General features: G+C 41.2%; 1 protein-coding gene across 1 annotated transcript; it reads right to left on the bottom strand.

Annotated features, from left to right (window-relative positions):
• Positions 1 to 246: 246 nt before the first annotated feature.
• znf292a (zinc finger protein 292a) lies at positions 247 to 16,026 on the bottom strand (the record flags this gene model as incomplete). Its single annotated transcript, XM_080413998.1, has 8 exons — positions 247 to 6,901; positions 7,343 to 7,487; positions 9,124 to 9,260; positions 9,454 to 9,656; positions 10,033 to 10,168; positions 10,418 to 10,496; positions 12,791 to 12,945; positions 15,874 to 16,026. 8 exons carry the CDS (start codon positions 16,024 to 16,026, stop codon positions 671 to 673), a joined length of 7,239 nt encoding a protein of 2,412 aa, XP_080270124.1. The 3' UTR covers positions 247 to 670.
• Between the last annotated feature and the right edge of the window lie 1,189 nt (positions 16,027 to 17,215).

The following is a 17,215-nucleotide window of genomic DNA, read 5'->3' as shown; positions in this document are numbered from 1 at the left end:
GTAGGGCATTCATTTAAGAAAATTGAGATATGAGGTGTCTGCCCTACGCCAACGATATATTTACAGCTCAGTTTAACACAATGATAATGTTATGCCCCTATCATCGTCTATGATGCATCAGCATCAGGACTAGTTCATGGCACAAATGCTCATGAGATGCTAGTGTTGACACAAGACTGTTATCTTAACCACTTGAACTCTAGCTTTATGCAACAAAAAAGGATTTAGATCAACTCTTACAAAAGAAACCAGTTACATTTTATTGAACACTTTGTGGAAGACATGTAAATATTACAGATAGGCCTACTAGTGTTGAAAAAGGATGAAATAAATACAAACAGAAATTTTAATCCCATAGGGATATATAAAACAGTTTCCTTTAAAATTCTCCATTTAGCAAAAAAAAAACAAAAAAAACATCTTCAGTACTAAGCATCTTAAATACAAACATGTCTCTAAAATCTATGCCCTATAGATTACCTGGTTATTATACCTAACATACAAGGTTAAAATCATCCAAGACATATATTTTATAAGTACAAAATAGGCCATCTTATCATTAACTGTGACCAGATCTGAACGGTTGGAAATCTGATTTACTGTCAACAAACCTTTCTGCAGCATGTTACTTCTCAAATCCTGAGTGAGAACGGGTTGAAATTAAATCAGGCTATGATCCACTATAAACACACTTTTTTATAAGAACCATGGGTCTCATGTCTTGTAGCTGCTTTAGCAAAACGTCAGAACCGTCTGAAAAAGTTTTGTCCATTACAATCTTAACATTGCTCACCGATTTGAGATTGAGGGGGTTTCTGAAGTCTACAAGATTTTCACAGTCTCTGAATTCCTCTGACATTTTCTTTGTGGAACAATTTTGCTTGTGAGTGTTTTGCCGTTTTGGTGGCAATTCATTACTGGCTCTATCACTCAATTTACGTTTAGAAGTGTGGGTTGACTCTGTGGTTTCCAAAAACTTCAGGAATGAATCCTCAAGTCCCAAAGGCTTGAAAGATCCCGGCATAATTCCCTCCTCACACTGTTCTTCTTGCCCCGTAGGAGTACCAGGATTCGAGTTCTCTCTGGAACTGTTAACAGTCGAACGAGTTCTGAGTGTCTGCATCCTCTGTGAACAAGCTGGTGTTGAATGTGCAGGTTTTCTGGAACGACCCTTTTTATGTCCTTCCTCTGTCCCCGTGGAAGCTTGGGATTCTGAACTCTCATCATTGGACAACTTGCTGTCATCTTGGGCTATTCTGTCCAACATTTCCTCTGTTTTCTCACCATTGGCCTTGGAACTTTCTGTCTCACTCTCCTCTGGCTCCGTCTCATCGGAAGAGGATCCTGATGACATGCCTTCCGATTTGTTCGCCTCTTTGAACCTGGAACGGGGATACTTTTTGCAGAAGATGAACTGACTCCTTTGGTCTTCAATGTACCTCTCTGTGAGTCCATGAGTAGTGTAATGTTTGAATATGTTCCTTTCTGCTCGTTCCACGGCATCGCAGCCTATTATCATACAGGGGTACTGCAAGGAGAATTTCTTGGTGCACATGGCTGACGCCTCTTCATGGGATTTCAGTGTGGGCTTTCCAAAACTGGTCCAATGTTCAAGTGATTTGCAGTCTTTCTTTTTAGCATTTTTCTTCTTCACTTTAAACTTGTTTTCAACATTTTCTTTCCCATCGAGAATGCTGCCCGCCCCACCGAAGAGCCCTACTGATTTAGTCCTCCTACCATCAGTACTTTTAGGATCATACACATATTCATGCTTTTTTATCAGGTGACGAAGGAGGTTGGATTTTGTTGAGTAAACGCGGTCACATGCCTCGTACTCACAACGGAAAGTAGTATCCACCGTGCCACTCTCGGAGATGGCGATTTCCTTGTGGTAATTCTTAATGTGCTCAATGTACTTTTCCACAGAGATAAAGGGGAGAGAGCACTCCGGCTGGTCACAATGAAAGGTCCCTGCGTCTATGCTGGCCATCATGGCGGTGGCTTTATCGCGAGTGAACTTGTGAAGTAAAAGGTAATGCTGCACTAACCTTGGGACACCCATGAACACCCTCGAACAATCTTTCACTTGACACCTGACCTCATTATCTTTACTTCTATATTCCTGTTCACGTCTATACTCCTGTTCACGTCTATGTTCCTGTTCGCGTCTATGTTCCTGTTCACGTCTATGTTCCTGTTCACGTCCATGTTCCTGTTCACGTTTGACAGGAGTCTTCTCAGCATCAGCTTCCACATTGCTTGTGGGCAGGGTTGCCTGATGCATAGCCCTGTAATGGAGGATGAGGTTTTGCTGAATGGTGAAAGCAGCAGTGCAACCTTCATGAACACAGCGATATGGTCTATAAGGACTGAAGGCATTGTCAGAGTCACACATTCTGAGACCCAACTTTTTCTGAGTTCTTTCCCTCTTCTGGAACTCGTCCTTAACTGGCGTGTTTTTTGAACTGCTGGGTCTTTCTGGTGTATTTTTTGAACTGCTGGGTTTTTCTGGCGTGTTTTTTGAACTGCTGGGTCTTTCTGGTGTGTTTTTTGAATTGCTGGGTTTTTCGGGCGTGTCTTTTGAACTGCTGGGGTTTTCTGGGGAGGATAACACAGGCTGGCTGAACACTGGCTCTTTTACACTGCTTAGAGTTGAAACCTTCAGTTTTCCTTTCTGCTCCACTATTGTGCCAACCTGACTGGGTTTCTCTTTCATCTCTGGAACACGACTCACTTCAGCCACTTGATGTTCCTCTGGGGCTTGTTTAGGCAGTGATGCTTGTGTCACTTCACTAAATTCCCTATCACTCAAATAGTTTTGAGGTGAGGGCAACCGTGTAACAGTTGACACCTGATTTGTGCCACGCTCTTCTACACCTACTGCACTTCCTGCTGTGGCCATTTCATAATCTTTTGATTTGTCCTCATTTTCAGTCAGACATTCAATTGCAACATCAAGTGGTTCCTGTTTTATGGTAGGTAACACATAGGTGGATCTTGTCACACGGCCATTACCTACGTCACGGCCATTACCTACGTCATTAAGTCTAAATGCACGCCTATTACGAGCACTGATCCTAAGCTTCTGCATCTCTGGTTTTGACAAGCGGTGGACTTTTTCATAGTGAATCCTCAAGCCTGTGGTTCTGGTAAATGTTTTGGGGCAAATTTGGCAAGGATATGGAGCAAATTTTAATGGGGTTCTTTTGAGTTCTTCAATCATCTCATTAGTGAAATCATGCATTCTAGCCAAGTGTTTGAATAATGCCTCTTTAGTCATGAAGGAATACTCACAATCGTCCTGGTCACATTTAAATGGTTTGTGGACAGATTCCCGATGCTTGTCCTCCCTTCTCTCCTTTGATCTCATCACTTTACTTTTGTCACCGTCAGAGGTCACTGAGAGATCACTGAGTGTGGCATTTTGCTCTAAAGAAATACTTTCAAGCATCTTCTCCTGTGCAGCCTCAATTAAATCTAACCTTTGAAAGGCTTTAGATATTTCCATTAAGTGATCCTCTTGATGAGATACAGGGAGAGCTTGATTAGCTGGCTGCACTACCTTCTCTGCTTGATCACAATTTCTGTGACTTGGCTGGTCTGCAGATGAAACGGTGGGGAAATCGTTTGATGAATAAGAAATCTCTGTCATTTGGGGCTCCTGTTTCATCGCTCGAGGGGAAGTCAAAGTGGTCAAACCAGAATTCTCCTGTGAGAAATCACCATTTGACACATTGAATGCTGCTCCGTTAGGATCAAGGACATGGGGGTCATTGAGAAAATCGAGAAACGATGTAGGCAGATCAGCTGTCAGATCAATTTCATCTACTGGTTTGCACTGTGAGCGTTTTGAGAGATGTCCTCCAAGAGACTTGGTGCTTGCGAACTCTCTGAAGCATCTTCTACAGATGACTTTGCCATCTTTTATGATAGCTGGCCATTTGGTCCTCTTGCTCAACCGGTTGCGCTTTCCTTTCTGTGCTTCAGAGTCACCATTCTTCTCATCTGTCGGAGGAGGATCACAGTCCTCCTCATGAGGGAAATCTGTGTGTATGACACTTTGTGGACTAAGAATGCCATCCCCAGAGTTTTCCAGCTGATCGTAAGCAGGTGTTATGGTCTCTGTTTTGATGATTTCAGATGTAGCTTTAAGTGCAACTTGTGCCTCTGGGCTCAGACATTTCATAGGGATGTCCACTGATAATCGTCCAGAAACACTTGCATTTTGACCATACTGTGTATAACTTCCTCCAGCAAGGTTTTCAACTGTTGACATTTCATCAACTGCATTATTCAACTGGCCTGGCACACTACCATTGCTCTTTCTTCCATCAACGCTCTCTACACCGACTTCTGGATGCAGTACTCCATACTGTTGCCCTCCATTGTGCATTTGCCCCCCATTGTCAAGCATCAGTGAACTAGACACATACTGAGACATCAAACTTGACTCTGAAGTGACAAGCGACATGCTGCCACCGGGTACACCTGCCAGTGAATTGTCTTGTTCCGGGTCAGTTTGCCATGGGGGATAGCTCCTACCAGGGTACTCGTTCATACTGAAGGCATCTGGATAGAGGTTAGAAGATGAAGACCATGCCTCAGAATTGGCTGGGTTTCCCCATGATGGGTATGCTGTGGGATTTACCATTGGAGTGATAGGCACTGGTTCCATTGAGCCAGGAAAACAGGGGGCAGGTGAGCTTGAACATCCTATCGGGTAATCCATCTGCTCTATCCCGGTTTTGTTGCATAGTGGCGATAGTTGATTTGATGGCATGTTGCTTTGGTTCTGTGTTTGACTATGTGGTGATTTCATAGTTGATATCTTTTTTGCTGTGATTTTGGCCACTTTGTTGTATTTCTTGGCCAGTTTCCAATCTTCGAATATTTCAGGGTGCTGTTTCTTTACATGCCTGGAGAGACTTTTGTTTGTGCTGTACGCACGTGTACAGTCCTGGAATGGGCAGGCGTGCATGTTCTCATCACTGGCAGTTACAGCAGGCGTGCTGGGAGGATATCCTTGTAGCGAACAAGGGTTCTCTGTCTTTATCTGATGTGGAGAAAGAATCACTGTTGGAAAAGTATGAGCTATTCCATTTTCAGGTCCTTCTCTCACTTGACCAGCCACAGGATTTGGTGGGCAGGTAACGGGACATATTGGAGGATCTGTAGCCGTGTTCTGGGGCTGTGGTGGAGCATTGTTTTCTGCTGAGTTCAGCATGCTTTCAACAGAATGTTTTACTTTTACAGGACTAGCATCTTTAGGAACCAAAGGTGATCTGGATGGTGACATGCTCGACTTGGGTTGTTCCTTCATATATGCCTCAGTATTGATCCGTTCAAGACGAACAAAAGCAGCACATTTTTCATCTTTCTTATTGGTGCTCTGAAGTGGTGGTTCAACTCCACTGGGGACAGGAGACTCGTGTTTAACAGGCACATTTACTGTTGAAGTGTCTGTTCTGTGATTTTCCTGGTGAGACACAAATTGAGTCTGTGAGTAGAAAATCTTCCCACAGTTGTCCATTTGGCAGGTGTATGTAAGATAATGCTGAGCCTCGTGATCGTACAACAGGTAGGCCTCACTGAAAACCTTCCCACAGTTAGGGAACATGCACTGTGCCCTAAATTCCGAATGTGTTTTTCTGTGCATGAGAAGTTCGGAATTTGAATTAAAGTTGGCCTTGCAATCCAATTGTATGCAGATGTATGGTTTTGTGCCACAGTGCATTTGCAAATGATCATTAAGATGCCTCACGTTAACAAATTGTCGTCTGCAATACTGGCACACTACTTTCTGCTTTTGTATCTCTAGAAATCGGGTTGCTTCTTCGTCATCCTTGTGGCATCGCACATGAGCCATGAGATTCCGGAAAAACTTGAAAGCCTTTGAACAGTTTCTAACTGGACAGAAACAATCTTGACTCATTTGCGGCTCAGATGGAACTTGCACCGGCTTAGGGGGATTTGCAGTGACTGATGTCTCAGCAATACTATGGTCTCCATTTGAGGGTTCAATTTTCACTGGGCAGACAATTGCCTTGGTAGCAACCTTTTGAGTTTTTGCAGGACTTTTAGGCGACTGAGGTGGTTTGCTCATCTTCCTGGCAGCTTTCATGGCAGCTAGTCTCTCTTTACAAGACTGCTTCACATGTGATGCTACATGGGGCTCTAAGACCTCCCTACTTTCAAAACTGTCCGCACAAATTGGACACAGATAAACTCCATCTTTAAAATGCTTCTGAGCATGGCGTACAATTCTATGACCCAAGAACTCCTTGTCACACAAAACACAATACTGCATGTACGCGCGCCAGTTTCTGAATCGAGCTGACACAAAACCTTGCTCCCTCAATTTCTTTGCCTCTCTATTTTTTTCTCGTTCATCTGTGATTTCGTTCAGTTCATTTGTAGTGTTCAACAGAAAGTCCTCAAGATCCTTGTACTCGGGGTTCTTGCCCATAATACTTTCCTCCTCTTGTTCATCAGTGTCATTGAGAGTGTCGATAGACGACACAATAGCTGCCTCGGTGCCCATCAATGCTAAGCAGCTGCGCTTCAAAGTCCTCCAGTCCCAGAATTCGGGATCAAAAGGCCACTGTGTCTTCAAGGCCAGAAGTAACTCGCAGCGTAAAGAATTGGGGACGGGTGGATTCTCCCCCTCCTCCGGCTTTTGATCAGGTTCATTGTACAGTGACTCCACGGCATAGTATGAGTCAACATTAGGCTGGAGGAGAAACTCTGTCAGTTGACATGCACGCTTAACCTCTAGATCAGATGGCAAGAGGTGGCAAATAGTTTTGCAGATGGTGGACTTGCTATCCTTCTGGTCGCCGGAGGTCATTTTCAGAGCCTGAATGCACATTTCAACACAAACTGGAAGCCCCACCTCTCCAACCTGAGGAGACAACACAAATATAACACAAATAATTATAATAGTTTTCAGCATGATGTAAACACAAATGTCATCTACCTTTGTAGGGCTGGGCGATGTGACTTCAAATCAATATCACAATTATTTTGAACTTTTCCACCGATTTAACGGTAATTTTTTAAATAGTGAAAATAGCAGATCTACAACCTCACAACGTGTCACGATGCGACACATTTTGAGCTTGTAGATCGGCTATTTTCACTATTTTTGTACGGCACCATTGTACAACAAAGTATAATCATGGCTAAGGGGTTAATCAGACTAATTAAGTTGGTCGATTATACAAAATATATTTGAAATTGTTCGTGTCGATTTGTTGAAATACAAGAAAACGAATTAGCAAAATAATATTTTTTTGGTTAATTGCTCAACCCAAACCTGATAGTTAGTTAGTTGTTTTTTTACCTCATTCTGGATTACTTTGATGAGGAAGAGAATGTGACAGACGCTTCTAGAAAGAATAGCCATCTTTTTGCTGTGGTCAAGAAAGGCATCGGCTGACGGCGCCTCCAAACGCATCAGTAGCTTACTCCAGAAGAGTGTGAGCTCCCTGCAAGAGGTCACAAACAGTAAAAGATTCACAAACAGTAAAATGGCTTCAAATCATAGATCCTTAACAAGTCTACCTTCCACACACGCAGCACGACAGATATTAATTTATTCTTAGTTTTTGTTTTATTTTTATATATTATTTTAAAGCATATGCTTTTATTAAATAGGAGAGTGTAGAGAGAGGAAACAGAGGGCAGAGAGAGGGGAGTCTGATTTTAATTCTGGCCTTCGTGACTCAGAAGGAGCATGGGGTCAGTGCATGAATACTAGGGCTTTTCTAGAGCTCCACAGAACAGGGGTTCCCAAAACAAAATGAAAACGAAAATAGCCTCAGTGTCATGCACCAAGGTACCGCAGCTGAGGTACAAGATACCAAGTAGGCCTCCGAAGTTTCACCGCCAAATGCATGCCAGTGTTGTTTATCAAAGTTGTGACTGACATGACACTATCTGGATATCCTCAGCCCTGTCCCCACTCAACACAACACACATTATACGGTGCATTGCAGCCTGATTTATAGTACGACAGTGTCACTCAGGTCTACAAGCCAACATCACAGCCCTTTGTTAGTTTGTAGATGTACTTTTTTGTGACTTCTGCTACACCGTTAACTGTCTTCTCGCAGTACGTTCTGAATTGGATACTGCACACTGTTTATGCACTGATAGTATGCACTGAACATACTGCATACTGTTTACGATCCAACTTTTACATTTTCTATTAAATTGATAGAATTGGCTTATTTGCCCCGGACGGTTGGCGTAACCGCCTGGGCACCTAGGCTGGTAATCCAGCTTGACAGCGTGTCGGGGGTTCGACTCCCGGATCCCGACGGCCTTTGCTGCATGTCACTCCCTATCTCCCTCTCCCCATTTCCTGTCAGCCTACTGTCCTATCAATAAAGGCATAAAAGCAAAAAAATAAATCTTTAAAAAAAAAAATGGCTGATTTAAAATATAGTATAATGAAAAATGGATGTCTACATTAAACAAATGTTAAAAACAGTATTAGATTGCACCTATCGAATCCCACCGAATCGTTCTGTATAAAAATGTTTTGTCCCCGAGTCATATTGTAGCCCATGGTTTTATAAAGGGAGAGATGCACATCCCTACATCGATAATAATTATAATTCAGATAAGTAGCTTTGATTCTCACGAGACAAACTGTTAGGCATATGCCTATTTTACCTTTGATTCGTAATGGTTACATTAAGCTCGATCAATTTCCAATCCTTTGTATATTTTGCTCTATTGTGCCCCATCTGTCATACTAAGATCCACAACTTGCAACAATGTGGCAGAAATGTGTTTACTGTTTAGCAGCAGCTAAAATGTTGAGCCGTAACCTCCTATTTTTTAAGCAACCTCAGTTTAGATTGCTGGCGACCAGCAAAGCTTGTACTATACAACATATAATGATAATCGAAATCACAGACATGTACAGTTGCCATCCGTTACGGAGCGGAGCCACATGGACTCATTCGACCTCAGAATGGTTACTGAAAAGAACCTGAACTGGTTACGCCACCAAGCACAGCAAGATTCAAGAGTGAATGGCAGCATTAACTAAAACATCTTTTAACAGTATTCATATGATAGTTGAATATAGTCGAAATAGTCAGCAATACTCACCAGGCACAGTAAACATCTCCCTGGATAAGCTGTCGCTTGAGGAAGGCAGAGCATAAACAAAGCGCTCCTTTGTCATCTCCTTCGGACTCCAGGTTACAGATCATCTCAAGAGCATCTTTACAATCTATTGATGAAATCTGTCAGAAAGAAAGCGAGTGGAGACAAAGAGAAACCTGTCATCATTGTCCAAAAAAGGAGATTGATTGGTGCTGTTAAGGAATAAAATGACAGACTACAACGGCTTAATTCATACTTCACCACACAACCCTTTGACAAGTTTCAATCAATAGAAATTACGTATTTTCCACAATTTTGTGTGACACAACCCACCTCTTCCATTAGCTGCTCTTGCGCTTTTGTCATGCAGATGCAAACCAGGTAGGTTTGTTTGAAATTCCCTTTTCCTTCATATCCCCGATACTCTGAGCACATCTTTGCAAGGACAGCAGCTTTCTCAACGCTGTCCACTTTGATAAGGTGCTTTATTCGCATATTAAGGAGTGTGGGACCTTCCAAATCTAGAAATTCATGGACTAAGAAGTAGAGAAAAGGGTAAAAGACAAAACAAAATGCATTAAGAATCACAATCAATTACTATAATTACAACAGCAAAACATGAAAATCTGACTTGATGATGTGCACGAACAAGCTCCATTTTCACAATTCACAATTAGTGACCTTTAATGGTCCAATTTGTATTCTTCTAATTCACCATTAGGGTACAGGTGTAATGATGCTGCTACGCCATGTTCAGTAGTAGCGATAGTAGTTTACTACTGGAAATGACCATTCAACTTGAATGATAATGTGATGGTTTCAAATACATCTGGAGGGGTACTTCAACAAGCTGCCCTGGTAACAGTTTGCTATCAAATCAAACCAATGCAGCAGGTGTGTGTGAGAACTAACCTTGCTCAGTTTCAGGCATTTCATTGGACAGGATGTTGCTTAGGGTGGTGTGGGACCACACGCCATCCTGCTGAGCCACTACTGAGAGCATGTGAAGCTGTGTGTTCCCACTTTCTTGCAAAAGGCTGTGTGCCAACTGTAAAGGAAGATAAATGACCTCGTTGTTACAAGCAGTTTTGTGCGTGTGTATACCCAGCCTCAGCGTGAGGTCTAACTTCCAGCTTCAAAGAAAAAGTGAAAACAAAGGTAAAGAAGATTAAAGATATAAATTTAAAAATATTATTTAGGAAGTCTGGCAAACATTTCTATACACATTTCCATCACTTCTCATTGCTATGATAAGCCAGAAACAATCTAGTCCACTAACAGCCCTGGGGACACTGACCTTCATGGAGGACTGGAACTCTTCCCATAAGGCACCAGGGACATGCTGGGGCAGTAAGAGCAGCAGTTCTACACAGCTCCTGTGAATTCAATACAGTCATTCATCAAAGCGAGATTTAGGTCAAGGATGTGCTTATAAGCCTATATTCACATAAGAGCGTAACAGTTATAAGTAACATTTCTATAAGAAATAACTTCATAATTGAGGACATTGTTATGCAAGAACAAGGTGAATCTGATCCTACATCAGCACCAGTGACAACAGCGCTAACTTAGTTTATGGCTCTATAGGAAGTCTTAAATACACTCAGCTTTGCATTTTGGGTGGCATTGAAAGATGTAGTCAAGGGCTGCGTTACAAATTACTAGAACAAATGTTATTTGTGTATATAACCTTTTTTTCCCCTATGCAATTGCTGCAATTCTTGTGTGCAAACTGCATTCTGTAGCCTGACTATCCCAAATCTGCCTTGGCACCCAATAGGTAGCTTATATATTTTTTATTCTGTGTTAGTGCCTGAAGGACTTTGCCTTTACAAAACGCAACTCCTTGAACAGCTACACTGCAACTCGTTTCAAATGCTGATGTTTTGTATATACAGATAGTATGCAGGTTCTTTTATTTGTGTGCATGGGTTTATTGTGCGCCTTTTCTGTGAACCCCAAGATGATTACAGCTAATGAGGATATATTAGAACAGACCGAAGAGACCTACGAACTTGCACAATCACCAAACTCATGCAGTGAGAAAATAAACATTTGATCTAAAAACAAAATCCTGGCATTCATCAGATTTTTCTAATGCCAAGTTTTTCTCTCTACATGCAAACCAAAAACCAAAAGACCACACAAATCTTTTATGACTTGATGCAAATACTTTTCTGGAAAATCTTAATGATTCTGTTTTATTTTTATTCAAGAATATTACCAGTGCCAAATGGCCCGTCTTGCTTGTAATTGTTCACCCATACAAAATCCTCAAACATAATGTGTGAATTAATTTTTTACACATCTCACCCCCTTATTCTCAATGTAATTACCCCTCCCTTTTGCAAATACAAAGCGTTGCAATTTTCAGCATAATAATAATTTTATTTTATAATCCATTCACAGACACTTTTAACCACATGAATCCTAGTGTTCCTATTATGGGCATGTCATAACAGGCTAACATTAAATTGGTGAACAATCGGCAATAACAGCTATTTTAGCTATTTGATGTACAACAAAGTATATAGGGTTTAAGTGGTTCGATATGACACAGGCAACTGTGCCACCTATTTGATGCAAAGTCCACCAAACCACCAATCAATGCCAGGAAAGTGAACAATAAATAACGTGAAAAGGGATACATTTACAAACCCTAAAGGTGCATTAATACCAGATGCGATGAAACCTTTCAAAATAATAATCGCATCGCTTGAATCACAAGAAACACGTCTGCAGCATTCATTTGAAACAATAGTTGTCGTGTCTGCTTAACCTGCATGGATTTGAATGGTGGTCACTCTGTTTGCTTCAACAAAAATTGCTTTTTTCAACTTGCAAGATTTCAACTTGCGTCTTTACACTGACTTAATACTGAAGTCGCTACCCGTATGAGTGAGTGACAAATAAACCCTTCTAGATTCTTTAGTCCAAGACCAAAAAAATCATTTCTCATATTTACAAGTGTGGTCAGTCTTGACAAAACAAATAAATATGGTCTAAAAAATCTTCGGCCATAATGTTGCTTTGGTCAGCATAATTCATCATTGCGATGAGGCATTGTAAATTGTCCCAGAACCACTTTATGAAGTGATGGTGAAAGCATTCATAATATAAACAAGGTAATGTGCATGCTCAGGGGCGGAGATGGCTCAGCATCCCTTCGCTAAGTTATTCCTGGCAAAAGTACAATACCCAGGTTCGTCGCAATGATGGATTCTGATGACCAAAGTGGCAGTACAGCTCTGGACTTGTTTTAACAGTTTATTGGACAACAACTGAGTTCTATGACTTCTGATATGAGCTATATTGTTTTGACAAGACTGACCATACTTGTAAGGTGAAATGCGCTTTTAGTCTTGAACAGTAAGTACTGTCGACAATAAGAGCATAAAATTATGCAGACTTAATCCTTTAAATCTGATATGGAGAAACGTGGCCAAGACATTATGAAGCTGTAAATGAAGATTGGCATATAAACAGACCCCAGCTAAGAACATTTTGATATATCAAACTTGATCTTGTACTGTAATATGCATTTATGGTTGATTCCATGAGGCTTTCTTTCCACACTAGTCCTCCACATACGATATGATTTCACAGGACATTTTAAGATGTATTACACTTGTTGCTTCATACAACAATCCAACACATGCACACTACTCACAGTGCTAACTTTTCAAGTAGGTGTGGAACGTTTTCACATTCGGAGGAGAGACAGGAGGTGGCCTTGGCAAAGCTGAGTATGGCCACCGTGTAGACCTCCAGCAAAGGCAGTGGATCCTCATCGGTCTTCCAGCGTCCAGCATGTTCCACAAGGACCTATGAAAATAAACATTAAAAAAATATTACAATTTAGGCTGAGTCTATAGTCTGTAGTCATTCCTTTCATTAGATCTACTAGGAGTGCACTCACAATAACACAGTTATTCACAACATAGTCCTGATGGCAGAAAGAAAAAGTTAAAATAAGTTTCCAGTTGCAACAACCCCTATTTTATGGGGTAACCTCCCAGTTTTCCAACTAAACTGGGCATGAAAATTGCAATTGCAATGTTTTAAAGATTATGAGTCACTTTTTATTTGCAGTTACAACTACGCGGTTATGCAATATTGTATTTAATTACTGGCACAGAAAAGTATAAAGCACAGAAAGAAGAAAATGTATTTTGTCTTGGTTTGGTTTCCATTATGCTTCCTATTGTCCATCACACCAAAAACAATCAAAAGATCAACATATGGCTGTAACTAAACTTACACTGATACAAAATGTTGTGCTTGTAATAGCCAATTAACAGCTACATTACGACCTTACAGGCAAAATGTATGAACTGATACCAGTCAGTGGCAAAATGCATTCAATATTTGTTTGTAAATATTACTACACTATTGCATGCATGAGTTACACACACACACACACACACACACACACACACACACACATTTGTAATGTGAAATTTCATATCATTACATCCCTAATTCTCAGGGCAAAACTGGGCCATTTCAACCAGAAACATGATAAAGATGAAAGGAGGAAAACTACAATGTATAATTCTAATTTGTGATCCATGGCCATTTAAGTCTAACATTTACAGACATAAATGACCATGGCCTGCATCTAATGAGCAAATACATTTATGTTATAATAAATGTATACAACATTCATGAGCATTTCTTTCATATCAGTCAAATCAAAAGGCACTTGAATTGGTTGATGATGTTGCAGAAAGATGTCTCAGAATTCTCATTACTTTACCATAGTACTGGTATATTTTATGGTGAGGAAAACATATGGAGGACTGCAAAAATAAAACAATAAACCCTTTTCACTCCCCTTTCTTTGCTGATCATTGATCCAAAGCAAAGCCAACCCTTAATGAATACTCCCCCTTCCTTCCACAGTCCTTTCATAACATCCATTCATGTTGAACCACCTTATAATTACGGCATTGCATTCTTATAAATAAATAACTTTCCATTAATATAAGGACAAAGATTAACAAAAACAAACAACACAACACATCCTGATGCATCCATGAACATTACAGAGAGAGTATCACCTAACTAATGTGGCTAGTAGTGATTGCAATATCACGGTAATAACATGCATATTATGCAGTAATATGCACCAAGTATGATTAATCCGTGGACATGGCAAATTGCAGAAAGACTGCAAGTGACCACTGACCCTTTTCACTGTCTTTTACACCCGAAAACAGCCTGATCGGTCAAATTATCGACTATATTTTTCATCAGCTGCCTCCAGAGCTAACTGGACAGTTTCCGGTGATGTGGTTATAGTGGATTAATTAGTGCATGAGGCCTTGGCTAAAAAAAAGGACCCTGTGCTCTGAAATCATTGATCTTTCCGCACAATCAGGCAAACTGAACAATAATAGCCATTTTTTATCCGGGCAAAGTTAAAACATTAACAAGAGTAGACGAGCGTCGTTTTGTGTCTGAAATGATGTATCAATTGTACAAGTGGCTCTATTATAGTATAATTCGATGCATCTCAATGCAATCACCCAGGCAAATTTTGCTAGCTACCCATTTTTTTGCACAGCATGACCACAGATTCAGGACAGAGAGAGGGGAGAGAGACATAGAGTTATAATGTGGAGAGAGAAGGGGTCCCTGCATACCAGCTAGCAACGTTCATCTGAACTGTAGCAGCAGCAGCTCTCTGGCCTGGAAAATACCAGTAATACATGCACCCAACGCACACTTCCAGCCATATTCTTCTTTGACACAAAACAGCGACGCGTATTGGTGTTTAACACGCGCGGTCTGCTAGCGAATAGTACTGGGAAAAGATGGCCAGAGTCACGGTGGAAGGAAGGAAGGGTTTTCCCCCCATCTTTGCAAAAAGGCCAGGGGAAGCTATGGCTAGGGTAACCGGAACGCTCGCCCCAAAACACGCTCGCCCCCATTTTTTCCGCGGACCGCTCGCCCCCCCCCCAGCGGTTCTTGTATTTGTTTTACTGGATAAGGTTAAGGTTTCGGCATCGTTTTACTGAGGTTACGATTAGGAATAAGGTTAGGTTTAGGCATAATCTTATTGAGGTTAAGTTTATGAATTATGTTTAGGCATAGTTTACTGGGGTTTAGGTTAGGAATAAGGCTAAGTTTAAGCATAGTCTTACTAAGGTTAAATTTAGGAATAGGGTTAGACATAGTTTTACTGAGGTTAAGATTAGGAATTAGGTTAGGGTTAGGCATAGTTGTACTGAAGTTACGTTTAGCAATAAGGTTAGGTTTAGCCATAATCTTATTGAGGTTAAGTTTAGGAATAAGGTTAGGTTTAGGCATAGTTTACTGGGGTTTAGGTTAGGAATAAGGCTAGGTTTAAGCATAGTCTTACTAAGGTTAAGTTTAGGAATAGGGTTAGGCATAGTTTTACTGAGGTTAAGATTAGGAATTAGGTTAGGGTTAGGCATAGTTGTACTGAGGTTACGTTTAGCAATAAGGTTAGGTTGAGGCAAAAGTTTTACCGAGGTTACATTTAGGAATATCTGGTGGCGACCGTTCCCGAGGGTCCCCCCGGATTTGAACCGGGGGGGGGGGCGAGCGCGTTTTGGGGCGAGCGTTCCTGTATTCAAAGCTAGCACGGTTAGCTGCTTTAGCTACATTGTTGTAGCAGCAAAACGTACACGCGCATCCATCGGCCAGGAGGAAGGCAAAGCCAGAGGGGCTGCAGGCTGCCTGGGATGAGCAGGGAGTAGGAGAACGTTTGCTTCTCGTTTTTACCTGGCAGAACTCCTGGCAGAAATGCAGCGAGGCTTCCAGCCGCGATCCCGAGGTCTCGTTTAGTGTCGTGGTCAGATCCTGGAAGCGTTCTCGCAGCACCTCGATGGCTCTCCGTGTATCATATTCCTTCTTCTCTGTCTCCCCCTCCGCCATCTTCACAACAATCACGACCGCGTACGCACAGATGTTACGCCGCCGCCAGACTGGCACACGCACGGACACGCAATTCGGCAAGCGGGGGAGGGGAGACCGAGTGTGAGCAGCAGCAGCAGCAGCGGTGTGTGTATGTGGTGTGTGTATGTGGTGTGTGACTGTGTGTGCTCTGCTGCTCTACATTCTGCCGATGACAACAAAGCATCAATGACCTTACAATGACACAAGGATCTCGATGTGCACTCATCATACTGTTATTCAGCATCTGATCTGTTCAATATAGCATGGCTAAAAATGTCTGAATTGTGTGAATGAGAACATAGCTGAAAAAGACGCTTTGTGCTCATAGTAGTTGGGGAAAAAAGAGCTCATGTAAAATGCAAAATCATTACATTTAGGCCTGTACACTGTCATTGATTTAGGTGGTTTGGCTGAGTGATTGATTGACTGACTGACTGATTTATTCGACAGTAAAAAAAAAATACACACAAAATATTGAGGATAACAAAAGGGTATAGGTCTTATTTCCACTGTGGTCCTCACAAGACCCATTGAAAAAGAAATGAAGACTCACTGTGCAGACTTATTTTAATGGCTTTTAAATCTACAGTACAGCACACTTCTATCAACACACTTGAGATGTGATTATACACCACAGAGACATAAGATCACTACAAAAAGATATTCCAAGCAAATGTATCAATACAAGAAGATTCATCTTAAAAAAGACAACGGCTTGTAAAACAGTGGTTCTCAAAGTGGGGTCCTTGAGGGGCTTCCAGCAACATGTGTTAATATAGCATCAAAATCAGTTTAACCACTTTAATCCTATTTTATACTTAGGATATTCAAAAATAGCCGATCTACAAGATTTGCAATTTTAGGATTTTCTTTTTTAAATGTTTTAATTATTTTTGGAAAAGGCCTAACTTTGTTTAATAACACAAATCTTCTCTTATGGTGTCTCTACAAAATATTTTCAGATGGGGGTCTGTGGCCAAATAGATATAAATTTAGGAGTCTTGACCATAGTTGACATGAAAATGTTTGAGAACCACTGTTGTAACAAACACTATTTTGCCCAGATTCCTTACAGAAGTGTCACCAGACCAACATTCATTGCTTGTGATAAAAACAGGTGCTGCAGTGACAGCTCGTGTGGTTGTTGACCGTTATACCATCATCGAAC

This window comes from Gymnoscopelus braueri (genome assembly GCF_963280865.1).
Source record: "Gymnoscopelus braueri genome assembly, chromosome: 19".
In the NCBI taxonomy this organism is placed as follows: domain Eukaryota; kingdom Metazoa; phylum Chordata; class Actinopteri; order Myctophiformes; family Myctophidae; genus Gymnoscopelus; species Gymnoscopelus braueri.
The sequence above is the reverse complement of the archived record's forward strand: the minus strand, read 5'-3'. Positions and strand labels throughout refer to the sequence as shown.